Source organism: Rana temporaria, chromosome 9 (genome assembly GCF_905171775.1).
Source record: "Rana temporaria chromosome 9, aRanTem1.1, whole genome shotgun sequence".
NCBI classification, from domain to species: domain Eukaryota; kingdom Metazoa; phylum Chordata; class Amphibia; order Anura; family Ranidae; genus Rana; species Rana temporaria.
The window spans coordinates 32,835,019-32,854,400 of NC_053497.1; the positions used below are offsets into that span (position 1 = coordinate 32,835,019).

Consider the following 19,382-nt stretch of genomic DNA (forward strand, 5'->3'; position numbering starts at 1 on the left):
AACTGGGTATTCAGTCTAGAAATAAGAAGCCACTCATTTTTCTGCTTTTGATGTCACATTTTTTTTTTTTTATTTTAGTCATTTTTTAACAAGAAATGTGTATTTTTAGGCAGAAAACATTTCCTGCAAATTTTTGACACAAAATATTGGCTTTTAATTATTAATTTTTTTGTCTTTATTGACAGTGATTAGCAATAAGAATGTTCGAAACACAATGTAAGAATAATTTCATTGAAACTATACGCAAGAATTTTTGGGCTTGTCTCCTATATATCTATCTCTAGATATATAATATATATATATATATATATATATATATATATACACACTTCTAAACAGAATTTTTTGAGACTTTGGTTAAAAATTTTAGTTCTTATTTAGTTTTGTTTCCAATAACCCAGACTAATTTATGTAGAAATTTTTTGGGTTATTTTTTATTTTCAAATTTTTTTGGGGGTATTTGTTTCGAAGACATTTATTTACATTTAGAAATTTTTGTGTATTGTTTTTATACAAAACATTTTTTGTCTTTGTATTTGTTTGTGTCTAATTTTTTCTACAAGATTTTAACACAACACAAATTTTTCTATTTTTTTTACAAAAATTAGTTAACTTCTTTCTTTAGGTGAGATTTCTTGTTCGTTTTGTGATCTGAAACTGGAAACATTTACAAACCAAAAAAGATCAACACCAAACAAAAATTTAAAAAAAGAACAGCAGTCAGTCATATGGATGGTGTGCTTTCACACTGGAACACGCCAAAATTTCTAAATGCACACATTCAGTGAAAACTCGCCAAATGTCATTGGTTAAACAGACAAATGGCCACATGTGCTATCTGACATCATGGGTGATCAATGTCTGTGTTTTGTGGGAGCAAACCCTTCCTCTCAACTACTTGAGGATCGAGGAGGGGTTTGTACCCACAAAGCACAGACAATAGATAGTTTGTGATGGCAGATAGCACATATTGGCACACTGTGTGTGCATTTATAAATTTTGGCGTATTATAAAGTACAAAAAGTAAAAAGGGTTTTGTGGGCGGGGGATGGGCGGGGGATGGGCTTCTGTGGTTCAGTCTTTGACACGGCCCATCATGTCAATGATATTTTTGTAATTTTGTTCGATGACTAGCATCCTTTGTCGCATGTTCTCCATTTCCGTGCTACACTCTGAAATGACATTTCGCACATTCTGCTCCATGACTAGCATCCTTTCCCGCATAATGTCCATTTCCGTGCTGCACTCCATTAGTTGCTGTACAATTATAGAAGCACTTGCACGTGAAAAATGTGCGACTCCATCTTCATCCCCTAAAAATAAACAAATTGGCATTCAAAATATGTAAATAATTTCCAGCCTATCTGCATATGTTTGGCCCTATTAATATAGGGGTGACACTGACCTGATGGCCTGATAATTTCCACATCCCCAATTTCTTCATCTTCTATCACTCCTCCTTCTTCCACCACCTCCCCATCATCTTCTATCACTCCTCCTTCTTCCACCACCTCCACATCATCTTCGACTCCTCCTTCATCCATCAATCCACCTTCTTTCAATTCTCCAAATTGTTCTTCCGCCACTTGCCCTTCATCTGATATAAATTCTAAGTCCAAAATAACTTCTTCCTCCTCTCTTCCTTCCTCCTTTCTTCCTTCCTCTTCTCCTTCCACATCCTCTTCTCCTTCCACATCCTCTTCTCCTTCCACATCCTCTTCTCCTTCCACATCCTCCTCTCTTCCTTCCCCAGCCTCCTCTCTTCCTTCCACAGCCTCCTCCTGCTCAACATGTGGAGGTGTTTGATGTTCCGGGTGTCTGGCCCTCTCTGCCTCCTCCAATTGCTGGCATCTTCTTTCCCCTATAAGAAATAATAAAAAACAAAAGGTATACTCATCAGCACACAGATATTGTATATCATAAATCGCACACATTGCATAGACGATACATTTATGATGATTTTTGGTTGTTTATTCTTTCAGCAATCCTCCATTTTTGGCGTAGTTCTAGGCCAAGCTCTGATCCTGCCCCTTTTTTGCAAAGAAGTGACACAAATGGATGTCCCCCCAAAACATTAATTCTCGTCGACCCTCCAAATAAATATAGTTTGATTTTTGAGACACAGGTGCTTTGCATTTCAAGATGTTAAAACATCATCTTTATTTGCATTTTGGAGAATGAATCTTGTTTGCCTGTCACATTCACTCAATTTAATTTCTGTGATTTTGCTAGTCAACAATGTTTGAAAACCAAGTTTGGGGCCAGTCAGCCATGTCCAGGTGTGTTGTTCCTGGAGTAACGTCACATTTTTGCTAAACAATGTCATATTACGCGTGTTTACTATTTCCCAAAATTTGTTTAAGGTTGTTATTTGACATAAACACAATACAGTATCTACACGTGTTCAAAAGTACAAGCAGGCCAAGGAGGCAGATGTGAAAAAATACATGTCAACACATTATTGCAGACATTCCCCCCCCCCCTTAAATAATATGGACTTACTTTTACGCAGAATTTTGAGTATCTTCTTCATGTGATGTGGCTCCCTCAATTTTAAATCGGACCAACGCTTCCGTAGTTGCTCCTTTGACCTGGTGACACCAAACATTCTCCTCATTCTCCTTGCCACCTTGTCCATTATGTGTGACTTCCTACGGTTCGGTGTTTTGTAGGGCCCACATTCACCATCATAATCCTTCCTCCTCATGATGTAAACCAACTCCACCATTTCTTCGAACGCCATATTAGTGGCTTTATATCTTTTAGGCCTGGATCGGGACGGTCCTGCCTCTGTCCCTTCACTTGCGCCATGAGAGCTCCGTGCCCGCTCGTGTGACATCGCCATCTTTCCTTCCCACAGAGATTAGGGGCATGGAAACGAGGAAATGTCCCGTCAGGGGCGGAGATGAGGGCGGGGATTCTTGCATATGCGGAGTGTCGCGAATGCCAACAACGTATTGACGTAGGTTACGCGGAGAATATTCGCGCGATTCCAGAACCTACACAGTTAACGCCATATTTACTTTTTCAATTGATTAGGGGCATGGCAAAGGTGACGAGGGCGGCGTTTCATACATACGCGGAGTGGATAAAAGGCGCTTGACGTGATTACGTAGGTTACGTGTTAATTCAGCGAGCGGAAGAAACGAGGATTGTGAGAGAGGCAGGTAAGAAATTTAAACTTGGGATCAGCAGCGGGCTCTAAAATGTAGAGCAATGGGATGGGGGTTTGGTCTGTTGGTTGCACAGTTTTATTAAGCTATTATGTCTCTTGGATACCAGAATGTGATTTTCGTACCCAAATGCTTTTGTAGACATCACAAAATAGAGAGGTCAAAAATGCTGTGACTCATTATCAATTATGTAGGGTGTATTCAGATCAGGCCAAGTATTGTTCTGTGTTGGTTGGACAGAGGTCATTAGGAAGTTTCTTTCATGTAATCAATGCTGAGGGGCAGGATATCTACACATGCAATAGTGCCTTGATGAATGCTGTCATTTGTAATAATTGTGTATGGTTGTAGATTTATATTATTTCCTGCAATGTAACCAAAGGGGCGGCATGTCTAAAAAAAATGTTAGCTAAAACCAACCAATGGGGCAGAGCTGGCCAGCATTTTCTAAACAAGAGACACTGTGTTTGTATTTCTATATAGGTACTACTTTTTAAACAACATATTCTATCAATGTAAATGCTGAGGCTTTTTTTAATTGTGTTTTTGGTTTCTTTTCATTTTTTCAATCTAGAATAAAAAAAAGTAAATCATAACTTCACAATGGATCTCCTGCAGAGCCAAGACATTATCCAGCATTTGCTGGATAAATTTAGGGAAATGCCCATCCTGTGGGATTCAAAGCAGGACCATTATCATAACAAGGACATACGAGCGGCAGCACTTGAACAGCTAGCAGCATACATGAGGACATGGGTGCCAGAATGCAGTGCCAACATGGTGAAGGATAAACTTGCCAACCTCAGGGGCACATATAGGAGAGCGTACAAAGCTCACCAAAAGCAGCTAAGATCTGGAGCAGCAGCAAGACCACCAAAGGAACCCAAGCTGTGGTATTACAACCAGATGTCATTTTTGCGGGATCAACTGGAAGGCAGGGCATCAATGTCAAGTCTGAATCCCAACCTTTCCTCCACGCTACCTCCCAGCGGGACTTCCCCAGATCACCACAGCCCTGCAGAGTCAGATGAAGAGGGCCTGGCTGACAGAGAGGCAGATCTGCGCCTCTACGATGATGAGGTATAGTAGTTTCATAACTATTTATGTAATAATCTTAATTATTGTTTGATTCTTGACTTGATATTGGTTAATAAAATACAAGCTGGGAAGTAAAAATCTAAAATCGTGGGCAAACAAATAGGTGTCAGGGATGACAACTGCAGGGGTCAGAGGGTGAGTCTGTTTTCAAGTTTAAATTCCAGGCAAAAAATAAGATTCAAGCATGAAAATGTGAGTGAGTATATTCCTAAATATATTACAACATGTCCCTTTTTTTTACACAGGAAGAAGAGACCAGCCAGGAGGTGGCAGATCCTCTCCTCACTGTCAGCCAGGACGAAGGGGTCAGTGGCAGCCAGGAGGAGGCCGGGCCCAGTGGCGTTCAGCAGCTCCCCAGGACAAGCACCACCAGCCAGGCTCCTCCCCTTTATATTAGGCCACCAGGCCGTAAGAAGAAATTGGGGGCAGTAGAGGAAGCCAGCCTGAAAATGATTCAGGAGGCGAGTGCCATCATGAGGGCCCCCCTCAACCCCACTGAGGCCTACAGTGCCTCCGTGGCACATGACCTCAATAAAGGCACGGAGGAGCAGAGGCAATTGGCCAAGGGCATCATCAACCAGGCCCTTTGGTGGATGCAGAGGGAGCTGCTGACCCCAGACACTGGGCTATGTGACCCGGCCCGGCTTGCTGAACACCATTCTCCTGCTGCCACATCATCCCCACCTGCAAGGGCCCAGGGAAGACCCGCTGGAAGGCAGCCTGGAAGGAAGGTTGCAAGGAAGAGGAGACGTTGATGCCCTGCCTTCCATTTGATCCCCCACAAATGGCATCTTGTTTGGACTACCACAGCTTGGGTTCCTTTGGTTATGTGCTGCTGCTTCAGATTTTATTTTGTGTGCTTCCTGAGGTTGGCTAGTTTATCCTTCACCATGTTTCAAATGCAAGTTTGCATGTATGTTGCTAGCTGTTCAAGTGCTGCCATTCTGTTTTTGATCCTTTTTATAATTTGCTCAAATAAAAGCCTTTTTGTTGATTTGAAAAACGTGCCTATTGTTTGTAATACTGTGGGTATTATTTTAGGCATCAAACATTACAAACAAATAAAATGTTTAATCTAAAATATTCACTAACACATGGGGGGGGGGGGGGGTCATTTGGTGTGCCAACATGGTAGACAATTTAAACAACCTTAAAAAAATTCCTGTTAAATATACAAACAAAAGCTAAATCAAAACTATTTGCTATTAAAATATTCTAAATGGTGACATAACTATAAACACCTAAAGAAAGTGGGAAAGATAACCATTAAACATTAAAAGCAAAAAATTTGAAATGTGGAGGACCAATAAAAATATGATACGTCGGGCCAATAAAAGTTTGCAAAAATCTTACTACATCACAGCGAACAAATGTCACTTTTCAGTATGGAACAACTCAGTTGAAATAACATGAGCTAAATAACTGATTAGTTATAGCAAGAGAAGAATGAATAAAACGACGGCATCAAGCGTTGGTTATTGTGTGTTTTGCTTCAGTGTTCTATTGCTAGAATTAATCTTTCTATTGACGAATGTGCCATATCCCAAACAAACGTGAGTTTTACCTGAACGAGCGCTCCCGTGGCCTCATTTAGTCTGAGCATGCGCGGGGTTTTTGTACGTTGGTTTTGTGTACTCACCACCAAACATGTACGTTCGGACAGGATTTGAGCGGACGGTTTTAAAACAAGTTTGGAAATAAATGTCTGCTGAAAAACGGCCCGGCGGGCAAATGTACGGCGAAATTCTGTACGCTCGTAACTACACACGACCAAACATGTATGCTGAAACTGGTCCGCGGGCCACTTTCAGCAAACATGTTTGGTCGTGAGTATGGGGCCTAGGAATTACTACCATTGGTAAAGTGGATTGATCTTGGTGGACACGAGAAGTGATCTGTCTATGAGTTTTATACTCATCCTTGAGGTGAGCAGGCATTTTAGCAGGTGGTGGTGTGCACTGAATATTGGATCCAATTAAATAGGATTGTACACAGCGGTGACAGCTTTGGAAACCTTCATATGAACTGTTTTTTTTTATAATTTATTTTATTTTCTTATAAATTGTCTTATGGAATGTATAATTATTTGTTTATATAAGACTTATAGATACGCAGCGCTGCACTATTTTCACAAAATTAACATTGGACTAGTTGAGAATGGTCACTTTTATACTAGTGGTCAATGGAAAGAATACCCAGACACATTATTGGCCAGAGAGAAGAATGCACCATTACACTGGTGGTCAATGGAGCATATACCCTTACATTATAGAAAGATCACCCAGAGTTGTTGGTGGGTGGAGGGAATAATCCCTTAATTATTAATAATACCCATAATTATTAGTTGGTCACTGGTTCCATGGGAGCAAAATCTGCCACTGCTCTTGAAACCCCTAGCAACCTTTAGAGAACCCTCAGTAGTCTATAGAACACTGATTAAGAATGCCAGACTATACAGCAGTGGTCTCCAAACTGCAGCGCCAGGGCCAGGTGCAACACTTTGCTTGCCTTTATCTGGCCATTGAGGCATTTTTCCTGCCACTGACACCAACAATGTAGCATAATTCATGCCACTGACACCAACAATGAGGCACTATTCCTTCCACTGACACCAACGATGGGGCATAGTTCCTTCCACTGACAACAAAACTTGGGCGCTATTTCTCCCATTGACACCAAATTTTTCTCAACCTAATTCAGTGGAACCTCGAAATACGAGCACAATTCGTTCCAGGAGAATGCTCGTAATCCAAAGTACTCGCATATCAAAGCGAGTTTCCCCATTGAAGTCAATGGAAACGAAAATAATTTGTTCCGCATTGACTTCAATGGGATGCAATACCAATGCGGCCAGAGGTGGAGGGGGAAACGTCCGAAAAAGCCTGAGGACACTTCGGCTGACCTTGGCAAATCCCGTGCTGTCCTCTGGCCTTTCCGTGCATTTCTGAACGGCGCCGATCGGCTTCAATCGGCGACGTTAGGCTCTGCTCGACTCCGGCGCCCCCCACCTTAGGCCAAAAGTGGTACTGCACAACGATTTGGCCTGAATCGTGTTTGTTTTGCGAGACACGATTTTTTTAACCTTCTTAGCGGTAATCCCGAGTCTGGCTCGGGGTGAATTATATATACCAAAAGCAGTATCCCCGAGCCAGACTCGGGATTGCATTGCAGGATACAGGGGGAAGTTACTTACCTTGTCCCTGGATCCTGCGCTGTGTGTACGGGCTCCTCCGCTGTGTCTCCTCGCTCGATTCACAGTGCCGCCGAGCTCCATTCCCTGCGACTTTACGACGCACGGGGACGGAGTTCGGCGCCAAATTCAAAAAGTGAAAAGCACAATACACATACAGTATACTGTAATCTTACAGATTACAGTACTGTATTAAATAAATACACACCCCCTTTGTCCCTAGTGGTCTGCCCAGTGTTCTGCATGCACTTTTATATAATAAAAACTGTTCTTTCTGCCTGGAAACTGGAGATTGTCCATAGCAACGCAAAAGTGTCCCTTTACATCAAAAGTGGTTTTAGAGCAGCTAGAAAACAGCGATAATAAATTAGAATCACTTGCAGAATTGTGCGATAGTGATTTGTGGGGAAATTCGTCATCAAACAATAAAAGTAATGACAGCGACAATTCTGCAACTGAGCAAATTTCTGTGTTTTTGATTTGATTACATTATTGAATAATTTTTATTATAATTATATTAATATATTAATATTTGTTCTAATTATTTATAGTTTATTATATTATAATTTATGATTTTGTGTTTTTAACTTTATCATACCCGGGATGTCTACTAGACTCTTGTTTGGACAGATTTAAGTGAGTTATTCCTAAGAATTGCAGGCCTACAGTATAAAACGCCAAATTTCCATGCAATATAATTGTACCGCTTTTGGTACAAAATTCCAGACATACCGTATTTGCTAGCGTATAAGACGACCCCCTATTTTTCCAGGAAAAATGTTGGTTTTGGGATATACTCGCCATATAAGACGACCCCCTTCCTACTAGTCTTTCTGGAAGCTGAGGGGTAGCCAGAACAACCACTGACAGGAACAACTGCTGACAGAAACAGGCTTTTTTTTAAATCTCACTGTGCCATTACATGCCTCACTGTGCCATTACATTACATGCCTCACTGTGCCATTACATTACATTACATGCCTCACTGTGCCATTACATTACTTTACATGCCTCACTGTGCCATAACATTACATTACATGCCTCCACTGTGCCACCACTTGCCCCCACTGTGCCATCACTTGCCCCCACTGTGCCATCACTTGCCCCCACTGTGCCATCACTTGCCTCCACTGTGCCATCACTTGCCCCCACTGTGCCGGCCAAGACAATCTCCCTACCTTATTTTTTTGCAGATTCTGGCTTCCAGGCTGCGGGCATCCATGATTCAAAAGCCGCGCCTTCTCCTCAGATTGTTCCGTGATAGGTGGAACTAGGGTTGTCCCGATACCACTTTTTTAGGACCGAGTACAAGTACCGATACTTTTTTTCAAGTAGTCGCCGATACCGAATACCGATACTTTTTTTAAATGTGTCCCCAAATGCAGCCATGTCCCCCCCATATGCAGCCATGTCCCTCACATATGCAGCCATGTCCCTCTAGCCATGTCCCTCACATATGCAGCCATGTCCCTCACATATGCAGCCATGTCCCTCTAGCCATGTCCCTCACATATGCAGCAATGTCCCTCTAGCCATGTCCCTCACATATGCAGCAATGTCGCTCTAGCCATGTCCCTCACATAGCTGTTTTGCCCGCGTGTATAGACACTCCCCCTTGCTCGGAATTGGACAGATCACATTCACCCATCCAATCCCGAGCAAGGGGGAGTGTCTATACGCGCGGGAACACTACAGCTATTTAAATGAAAGCTGTGATGTTCCCGCACGCTGTTTAACCCATGCGGCGGCTTTCGATGCGGCGGCGCGATGCAGCGGCGGGGGGGGGGGGGGAAGTATTCTATTTAGGTATCGGGGGTATTTGCGCGAGTACGAGTACTCCCGCAAATACTCGGTATTGGTCCCGATACCGATACTGGTATCGGTATCTGGACAACCCTAGGTGGAACACAAATTTTCCCAGCAGGGCCTCTGTTCAGTGTTCCGCCTATCACGGATGTACTCTCGTCCGAGGATGAGAAGGCACCCGTGATAGGCGGAACATTGAACAGAGGCCCTGCTGGAAAAATTTGTGTTCCGCCTATCATGGAACAGTCTCAGGAGGAGGTGCGGCTTTTAAATCATGGATGCCCGCAGCCTGACGGAGTCACGGAGACTGTCATCGGCGTATAAGACGACCCCCGACTTTGGATGCATTTTTTTGCATCCAAAAGGTCGTCTTATACGCCGGAAAATACGGTAATCACACAGCCAGGGAGGTTAAATACAGTGCTTGTATTGCGAAACGCTCGTTATCTGCATTACTCGCAATCCGAGGTTTCATTGTACCAAAGATCTGGCATTGTTTACTCCCACTGGGCACAATCCACCCCCCCCCCCTAAAGTGTAAAGGAAAGTTTGGAGACCACTGCTATACAGTATGGTTGTTTTCTCAATTGACGTGTCCAATAGGCGATTCTATCCTAATGTTAAAGCGGATCTCCACTCTAAAGTGGAGTCCCGCTGATCGGCACCCTCCCCCCTCCGGTGTCACATTTGACACCTTTCAGGGGGGAGGGGGGTGCAGATACCTGTCTACAGACAGGTATCTGCACCCACTTCCGGCCCTACGATACGGGCAAAAGACGGGTTTTTTCTCCGCTTCCCGTCCGTCCCCCGTTGTATGCTGGGAACACTCGGCTCCCAGCACACAGCGGGAGCCAATCGGCGGGCGCAGCGCGACTCGCGCATGCGCCGTAGGGAACCGGGCAGTGAAGCCGGAGCGCTTCACTTCCTGGTTCCCTCACCGTGGATGGAGGGGGGAGCAGCAGGGTGACGAGCGATCGCTCGTCATTTGCTGCGATCGCCGCTGGACTCCAGGACAGGTAAGTGTCCTAATATTAAAAGTCAGCAGCTGCAGTATTTGTAGCTGCTGGCTTTTAATATATTTTTTTAGTGGCACATCCGCTTTAAGTATTCCAGAAAATTAAGCCTACAAGCAATGTAAAGATAATTAGTATTTTGTTTTGACTATGATGTTTTTTGTTTTTTAACAACCTGCTGAAAAGAAGAGAAAAACAATGAAATAAATATTAACATATCTCATTTATTGTCAATGTATGCCAAAATACATACAGGATGTGGAAAATTCCTATTCCCCACATCAGTTTCCCCTTTACTGGGGGTTAATAAACAGTACAAAGACCAGACAATCTGATTTCCAGCACAAACAGACAGAGATAACAATAATACAAACGGTCACACTATGTAAAAAGGAAGCCATAAAAGCGGCTCCAGTTGCAGTATGATAAAAGTTCCTAACCCAACTAGTGTTACATGATAACAGAGAACTAAAAACATTGCTTAGCAATATACAGTTATACCCAGCCTCATTTTTTATTAAAGTGTAAATAAACCCTAACAATTAAACTTTTTTTTTTCTATTCGATCATTTTGATCGATAACATATAAAATTTAAAGGGTTTTCTTAGATCTGTTTGAGAAGTGCAAAAAAAAAAACTGTTAATTCTGCCAGAAATCTCGTGGGCTGATATTTTCACTTGCTCTTTGCCTATGCAAAGTTAGCATTGTTCCCAGCAATCTCTGTGCACTACAGTACAGCTCCCCCTATGTTATGGAAATAAAGAGAGAGGGAGGTGTTCTGTAGTCCGGTTGTAGGGTGACAATGCTGCTCCTCTGTGGACACAGGACAGAGAGGGAGTATTTTCAGCATAGACCAGGAAGTGTGTTACTGGCAGGATCACCAGGTATAATAAATAATAAAAAGTATAATAATAAAGGGGAAAAAACTTTGAGAAGAAAGCTAATGCAACCAGCGCATCTAAGTACTGGTAAGATACAGTGGGGTTGTTTTACTAAAACTGGGGGGTGCAAAATCAGCTGTGCATGGTAGCCAATCGGCTTGTTCAATTAAGCTTTGACAATAAAACCTGGACGTGGATTGGATTATATGCAGAACTGCGCCGGATTTTGCACTCTCCAGTTTTAGTAAATCAACCCCAAAATGTCCACCTTTTGTTATTGGGATTAGATACACTTTGAGGCAACAAAATGAGGTGTGGGATTTATTTTTGGGCAGGAACTGAAGGAAATTCAAGAAAGAAAACCCACAACCATAAGACCCCATAGGGGCACGTGCCATTGGCTGCTGTGACATTCTCTGTATGTAATTTCCCAGCAAAGTACAGGCATACCCCACTTTTAAGTACACAATGGGGTTTATTTACTAAAGCTGGAAAGTGCAAAATCAGACTCACTTCTGCATAGAAACCAATGAGCTTCTAACCCCAGCTTGTTCAATTTAGCTTTGGTAATAAAACCTGGAAGCTCATTGGTTTCTGTGCAGAAGTGAGCCTGATGTTGCGCGTTCCAGCTTTAGTAAATAAACCCCATTGTGTACTTAAAAGTGGGGTATGCCTGTATACCTTCTAAAACCTGCATCCGTTTCCTCGAATCCCTTGTCCAGCCATTGTGGAATTACAAGTCTCGGAAATGCAGGGAATGCTGGGACTTCTAGTTCGACAGCCGCCAGTGAGGCATAAGAGTCAGAAGCCCGGTCTATGGCATTTCATAACAACATGATATAAAGAATAGACGATACATACACTGTATGTATACACATAACACAAATCAATATCTCAAACGCTGTAACCAATAATAGATAATGTATATATAAAATTAAATAAATAAATATTAAATAAATATTACAATAACAGTTAATAAAAAAGAGTGTTGTGTCGAAGATTTCTGTCGAAGAGTTGCAGCTCTGGTGTCACTATAGCGCTAGACCCCATACACACTACAGGCATACCCCACTTTTAAGTACACAATGGGGTTTATTTACTAAAGCTGGAACGCGCAACATCAGGCTCACTTCTGCACAGAAACCAATGAGCTTCCAGGTTTTATTACCAAAGCTAAATTGAACAAGCTGGGGTTAGAAGCTCATTGGTTTCTATGCAGAAGTGAGTCTGATTTTGCACTTTCCAGCTTTAGTAAATAAACCCCATTGTGTACTTAAAAGTGGGGTATGCCTGTATTAGATTTTCTGCAGATTTTTGGCTTCAGATTTATCAAAACCATATACTATGAGGTCAAACCTGAGTTTCAATTTGTATGCAATTAGGCAGGCCCTTGCACTACATGGTTTTGGTAAATCTGAAGGCAAAAATCTGCAGAAAATCTAATACAGTGGAGCCTTGGATTACGAGCATAATCCGTTCCAGGGGAATGCTTGTAATCCAAAGCACTCGCATATCAAAGCGACTCTCCCCATAGAAGTCAATGGAAACTAAAATGATTTGTTCCGCATTGACTGCTATGGCATGCAATACTGCATGTGGCCAGAGGTGGGAGGGAGCCGCAGAGCCTCGGAAATACTTGGAAAGGCTCGGGGACAGCTCGGCTGAACTTAGAAAGCGTCAGGAAAGGCTTGGCAACAGAGTTTTCCAAGTATTTCCAAACGGCTCCTCTTGGCTACGGTGCCCCCGCCAAGTTCTGGCCAAGTTTGGTACTGCACACCGCTGTGGCTTGAATCCTGCTCGTTTCGTAAGACAACACTTGCAAACCGAGTCAGGATTTAAAAAAAAAAATGATTGTATTGCGAAACGCTCGTTGTGTTACTGGCAATCTGAGGTTTTACTGTAGTGTGTATGGGGCTTAAGAGTGTGAGAGAGGGGTTGATTTACTAAAAATTATGAGTGCAAAATCTGGTGCATCTGTGCATGGTGCCCAATCAGCTTTTAACTTCAGCTTGTTCAATCAAGCTTTGACAAAAAAAAATGGAAGCCGATTGGTTTCTATGCAGAGCTGCAGTTTTTGCTTTCTCCAGTTTTAGTAAACGAACCCCAGAGTGTCTTAAAAATAGAGGAAAAATGGATTGTATTGCTGACCTCACAGAAATATATTTTCATTGCATCGAAGATCCAGCTTTGATGTGCTACCCAGGATTTAGGACGTACAAAAACATTTTGAAAGAAGAGTGACTAAAGTGATTTAGACGAAGTCCAACGGACACGTTTGAAGGAGGTCCATCAAGTCTGTTATAGGGCAAGGACACCAAAATAAACTTGTCCTGACCTATTTAGGCTGAGAAGATGAATGTTTGATGTTTCAGTTGAAAGAATGTCCCCCTCATCAAGTTGGAATATACCTCCTTGGTAGATGGGCTGATGCCAGACACTTGGTGATGGCATCTCACACGCTGTTTTGGTGGAGGTGAGAAGAGTCGTGACTTTTGGGTACTCGCCCTTCCGGTTGACTGTGTGGGTCAGCTCTGTGGGTTTCATCTTCAAGCAATCTTTGCCAGTGTAGACGACCTGGGTATATACAAAGTAGAGGCCATCCTGGGGGATCTCCAGAGTGTTTTCCTTAAGTATGACATTTAGGGTTTGAAAGGTGTTCATGGGAGTGGATCCCCATACTATGTTGCCATCCTGGAGTTTTCCTGCAACGATCAAGGAAAAAACATCAGTGAAACACGTTTGAGCAATGGAAAACTAGTTTACAATGGTTGTCTGAAGCCTCGTACACACGACCGAGGAACTCGACGGGCGAAACACATCGTTTTCCTCGTCGAGTTCCTTGTTAGGCTGTCGAGGAACTCGACAAGGCAAGTTTCTCCATTCCCGTCGAGGAAAAAGAAGACATGCTCTCTTTTTGGCTCAACGGGATCCTCGACAGTTTCCTCTTCGAAAAATGAACACACGACCGGTTTCCTCGGCCAAAAAAAAATCCCAGCAAGTTTCTTGCTGGTTTTTGCCGAGAAACTCGGTCGTGTGTACGAGGCTTTACATCTAAAACATGATATAAAAATTCATTTAGAAACAGAATATTTCTTCTTATAACCTAATTTTAGATCTCGCTGTGTATTTAATCTCAACTACACAATGGGGTCTATTTATAAAAAATGTTATCACACGACTTGCACCCAAGATTTCAATTTTTTCCCCCAATTGGTTTCAATTCGAAAATATGTAAATCTCAAGTACAGTACAAGTTGCGTTTTTTCAGACCAAATATTTCGGCCACTCCAAAATTTGCTGGTTTGATTAGCATCAAAATTCAACTCTACTGGGCATCACTGCTAATGGTACCAATGATACAACGCTAGCAGAAAATAAATATAAGAAAATCTACCTGTTAAATGAGCAGCCACTCTTTCTCCGGTCATGGGCTGGGCATTTGGTGATGAACCTGTATAAAAGAAAGAACGTTCGTTAACACAGTGGACATTATAATCCTTTTTTTTTTCTGATTATTTATACAGTAAAACCTTGGTTTGAGAGTACAGTAACTTGGTTTGAGAGCGTTTTGCAAGACAAGCAAAATGTTTTAATACATTTTGACTTGATATACAAGCGACGTCTTGATTTAAGAGTAACGTCATGTCACAACTGAGCATAAAAAAAGAAGATAGGAGCCTCTAAGTGTAGCAATATGGTTACATTTAATAAAGGTACAACATTTAGCAACTTATTGCTACACTTATGCCTCATACACATGACCGGATTTTCTGAGAAAAACGTTTTTCTAGGAAAGTCCGTCCGTGTGTAGCCTCCATCTAAAAATTGTTTTCGGAAGTCCGACGGACCTTAGATAGAGAACCTGTTCCGTCGGACTTCCAACAGACTCACGGCGGACTTTTGAACGGTCAAAAGTCCGACCGTGTGTACAAGGCATTAGAGGTGCCTCTCTTCTCTTTTATACCCTGTAAAAAAAATGCTTTGATATACAAGTGCTTTGGATTACAAGCATGTTTCTGGAATGAATTATGCTTGCAAACCAAGGTTTTACTGTACTGTATATAAGTAGTCCCCAATTTTACTCCACTTCCATCCAGAACCCATAAATTCTTAAAAGTGTCCGGAGTTGCCAAAATTACAGCCATTGCTCGGTAACTTTTGAAACTTCCTTGCTTCTACAGTTGGCGCACATACCCCAGACTTAAAGCACAAACTCCGCCAAATAAGGCAAGGGCCATATGTAATGTGCGCTAATCTACGGCAACCAAATAGCAATAGGCTTACATTGTTCAGAATGATTTAAATTGCCTATTGGTGATCTCCGATTTACATTGCTATGTACATCAAATTCCCACTATTTAGGTTTTCAGTGCCCATGCAAACATTTCTCGAACTCACCTAAGAATGTCTGGATGTGAAATACTTCTGGAGACTGGAACTCATCCTGCAATTAAAAAAAAAATAAAACTCAGTTAGTTGCAAAGTCTACACATTGTTTCTGTCTTTCAGAGTTAAGTGTACTTGTGACAAGTAATGGATTGAGGAAGTAGTTAGAAACTTGAAAAACTGGTCAGACAAGAGGAGCGGCAGCGTATCAGCGGGGAAAGTACTGACTTGGGAAAACCTCAGTGGGCTGGCCAAGCTGGCCAACGCTACACTAAAGACAAAGGCAAGGGTTGCCATCTGGTATGAAATTCACGTTGGGCAGACTAATGAAAATCGATTTGGTTGTTGTACCTTACAATATTATGTACTATTATGTACTCTGGCAGAGCAAAGTCACAGCACTGCAATGATTGCGCTATCGCTTGCTGCACTTTGATCCTTCGCCAAGAGCCGTATACGCTGTCTAAGAGGAGCAGAGGAGCAGCAGACGTTGCTACCCGGTGGGCTTGATTTACTAAAATAGTGAAGTATGTTCACTTTTCAAAGTGATTTTTCTACTTATCTTAGTGAATGAGGGAAAACAAAATGAAAATTCACTACGCCAAGCATACCCAATCGCGTGCGAGCAACATTTTTTTCTTACACGTAATTGGTTGATTAAAGTCAGCTTCACCTTAGCTAGTGAATTTTTTCTTTACAAAAGGGAATTTTCACTTAGTCTAGAAAATAGTGTAAAGTTGTGCTGACTTTAATCATCCAATCAGGTGCGAGCAAAAGTTTTTTTTACATTTTCCTTGCACACATAATTGAGTGCGTTTTGCAAAGTGATTTTTTTTTACATTGTTTCACCTTATTAACTAAGATAAGTGATATAATCTACTCCTTTCGTAAATCTGGGCCAGTGATCAAATACAGTAAAACCTTTGTTTGAGAGTAACTTGGTTTGAGAGCGTTTTGCAAAACAAGCAAAATCTTTTAATAAATTTTGCCTTGATATACAAGCGATGTCTTGATATAAGAGTAGCGTCATGTTACAACGGAGTTTAAAAGAGAAGAGAGGAGCCTCCAAGTGTAGCAATATGGTTACATTTAATGAAGGTACAACATTTAGCAACTTATTGCTACACTTAGAGGCGCCTCTCTTCTCTTATATACCCTGTAAAAAAAAAAATGCTTTGATATACAAGTGCTTTGGATTACAAGTATGTTTCTGGAACGAATTATGCTCGCAAACCAAGGTTTTACTGTATAGCAAGTTTTAACACTATATAACAATTTAGATAATGATCTAAAATTAATAAAGTACAATAAGATAACAATTACGACTTAATAATATATTATCTATATCTATATATATCTATAGATAGATCTATATATATATTTATATATATCTATATATCTATCTATATATATATATATATATATATATATATATATATACACATATATATATATATATATATATATATATATATATATATATAGATAGATAGATAGATAGATAGATAGATAGATAGATATAGATAGATATGTATAGATAAAGATATATATATAGATATGTATAGATAGATAGATAAAGATATTTATATATATATATATATATCTCAAAATGAACTGCGCTAAACTAAAGTTACACTCATCTCTCAGCATTTTTTTAAACATTTCAGTCCCAGTTAAGTCCAGCGCTGTCACAGCGTGCTTAAGGTGAATCGTAATAACCCATCGCAACCATCCAAAATTCGTTTATGAATTGCGGCAAACTAAATTCCGATTGGCTGCCAGGAGTTAGTAGTCGTTAAACATCATCGCTGTGCTTTTTAATCGTCTTATAGAATAAGCCTATTAGCATGGTCTTTGATAAGGGCACCCACCTGTTGACCAGGCGTCGGGATGATGTGGAAGTGGAGCAGAGCGAACATAGTGGTGGCCACCAGTAAGAGGACAAAGGAGCAGACGCTGAGCCAGTGGAAGCATGAGAAGTTGCTCCTGGGTGCTGTGGGTGGCTGCAGAAGAGGCACCTCGCTTTGCACGTAAGTCAAACGATCATCCGTCATTTTCTCCTAGTTTGCTATATTTTCTTCTTCTGTATATTCTTTTATGTCTGTGGATTGTTTGTGCTTTTTTTGTATGCTGTCATTTGCTTTTAAGCTCTATATATACCAGCATTTGAGAATTTCCCCGGTGACATCAGGGGAGGGGTGGAAACCTATCGCTGTTCAGCCCGACTTGTCTCCTCCTTTGTAGTGGAAAGAGAACTAGGCTCCGTTTTGAAAGAGAAACTTCCTGCAATATTGGAAAAGAAAAGCATTTCTGCTTTTTTTCTGTGTCATATGGAAAGTTAGCGTGTCTAATCTGCAACGATGGAGAATTGGAAGGTTGTCCAGGGCCAGCACTAAGGGGGACTTCTACTTGAAATCTACAATATTTCTTTATAGAGAAGAGACCTAAATTGGGAGATATGGGCAGCTGTCTCTAAATGCTTATATTTTTTCAAATACACAATGCAGAATAAACAGACGACCCCCCCCCCCCAAAAAAAAAACTGTTCTAGTAATCACATCTGTGAATTCATGTAAACCAGTGTTAAAGTGGAGCTCCGCTGTAAAAAAAACAAAATATTAAAAGCCAGCAGCTACAAATACTGCAGCTGCTGACTTTTAATAAATGGACACTTACCTGTCCCGGAGTCAAGCAATGTCGGCAGCCGAAGAGGAGCGATCGCTCATCTCTCTGCTGCCCCCGCCGCCATCCACGGTAAGGGAACCAGGAAGTGAAGCGTTGCAGCTTCACTGCCCGGTTCCCTACTGAGCATGCACGAGACGCGCTGCGCCGTCCTCACTTGTCCCCTGCTGTGTTTCCTGTCTTAGACAGGTATCTGCACCCCCCTCCCCCCTGAAAGGTGCCAAATGTGACACCGGAGGGGAAGGTTACGATGAGTGGAAGTTCCACTTTAGGGTGGAGCTCCGCTTTAATTTAGTCGACTAAATGAATACTATTTCAGTCGGCTAATATACGACTAAAACTAAAACAATTGAGATGACTGAAATGGAACTAAAACTAAGGCCTAGATTCACGTACGGCCGCTCTACGTTGCGCGAGGCGTAGCGTATCGTATTTACGTTACGCCGCAGCAACTTAGAGAGGCAAGTGCTGTATTTACAAAGCACTTGCGTCCTAAGTTACGGCGGCGTAGCGTAAATGGGCCGGCGTAAGTAGGCTCGTAGGGGACGTGTTGTATTTAAATGAGGCTTGACTCCTTGTAGATGCATGGCCGAACGAACGGTGCATGCGCGCGCATGCTCAGTATCACGTCGTATTTACGCCCAAAGATACGTCGGCTCAATGCCTGTGACGTGAACGTAACTTACGCACAGCCCTATTCGCGTACGACTTACGCAAACGACGTAAAAAGATACGCTTTTTCCGACGTCCATACTTTGCATGGGCTGCGCCACCTAGAGACATGCCTTATCTTTACGCCGGCGTAAGTCTTACGTAAACGGCGTAACTAATTGTGACTGGCGTACGTACGTTCGTGAATCGACGTATCTTGCTCATTTACATATTCGACGCGGAAATCAAGGAAGCGGCCAGCGTAATTATTGCAACCCAAGATACGACGGCGTAGGAGACTTGCGCCACTCGTATCTTGGCCAAATGTATGCGTAACTGATTCTATGAATCAGGCGTATAGATACGACGGCGGCCATTTGGACTTACGACGGCGTATCTGGAGATACGCCGTCGTAAGTCTTTGTGAATCTGGGCCTAAAATGGCATTTTAGTCAAAAGACTAATGCCGCGTACACACGATCGGAATTTCTGATGAAAAAA

General features: G+C 41.9%; 1 protein-coding gene across 1 annotated transcript; it reads right to left on the bottom strand.

The window, feature by feature from the left end:
- Positions 1 to 13,186: 13,186 nt before the first annotated feature.
- On the bottom strand, positions 13,187 to 17,735 carry TNF (tumor necrosis factor). The gene is made up of 4 exons (XM_040323112.1): positions 17,420 to 17,735; positions 15,561 to 15,606; positions 14,557 to 14,613; positions 13,187 to 13,864 (listed from the first exon to the last, which is right to left on the bottom strand). Exons 1-4 carry the CDS (start codon positions 17,600 to 17,602, stop codon positions 13,461 to 13,463), a joined length of 690 nt encoding a protein of 229 aa, XP_040179046.1. The 5' UTR covers positions 17,603 to 17,735; the 3' UTR covers positions 13,187 to 13,460.
- Between the last annotated feature and the right edge of the window lie 1,647 nt (positions 17,736 to 19,382).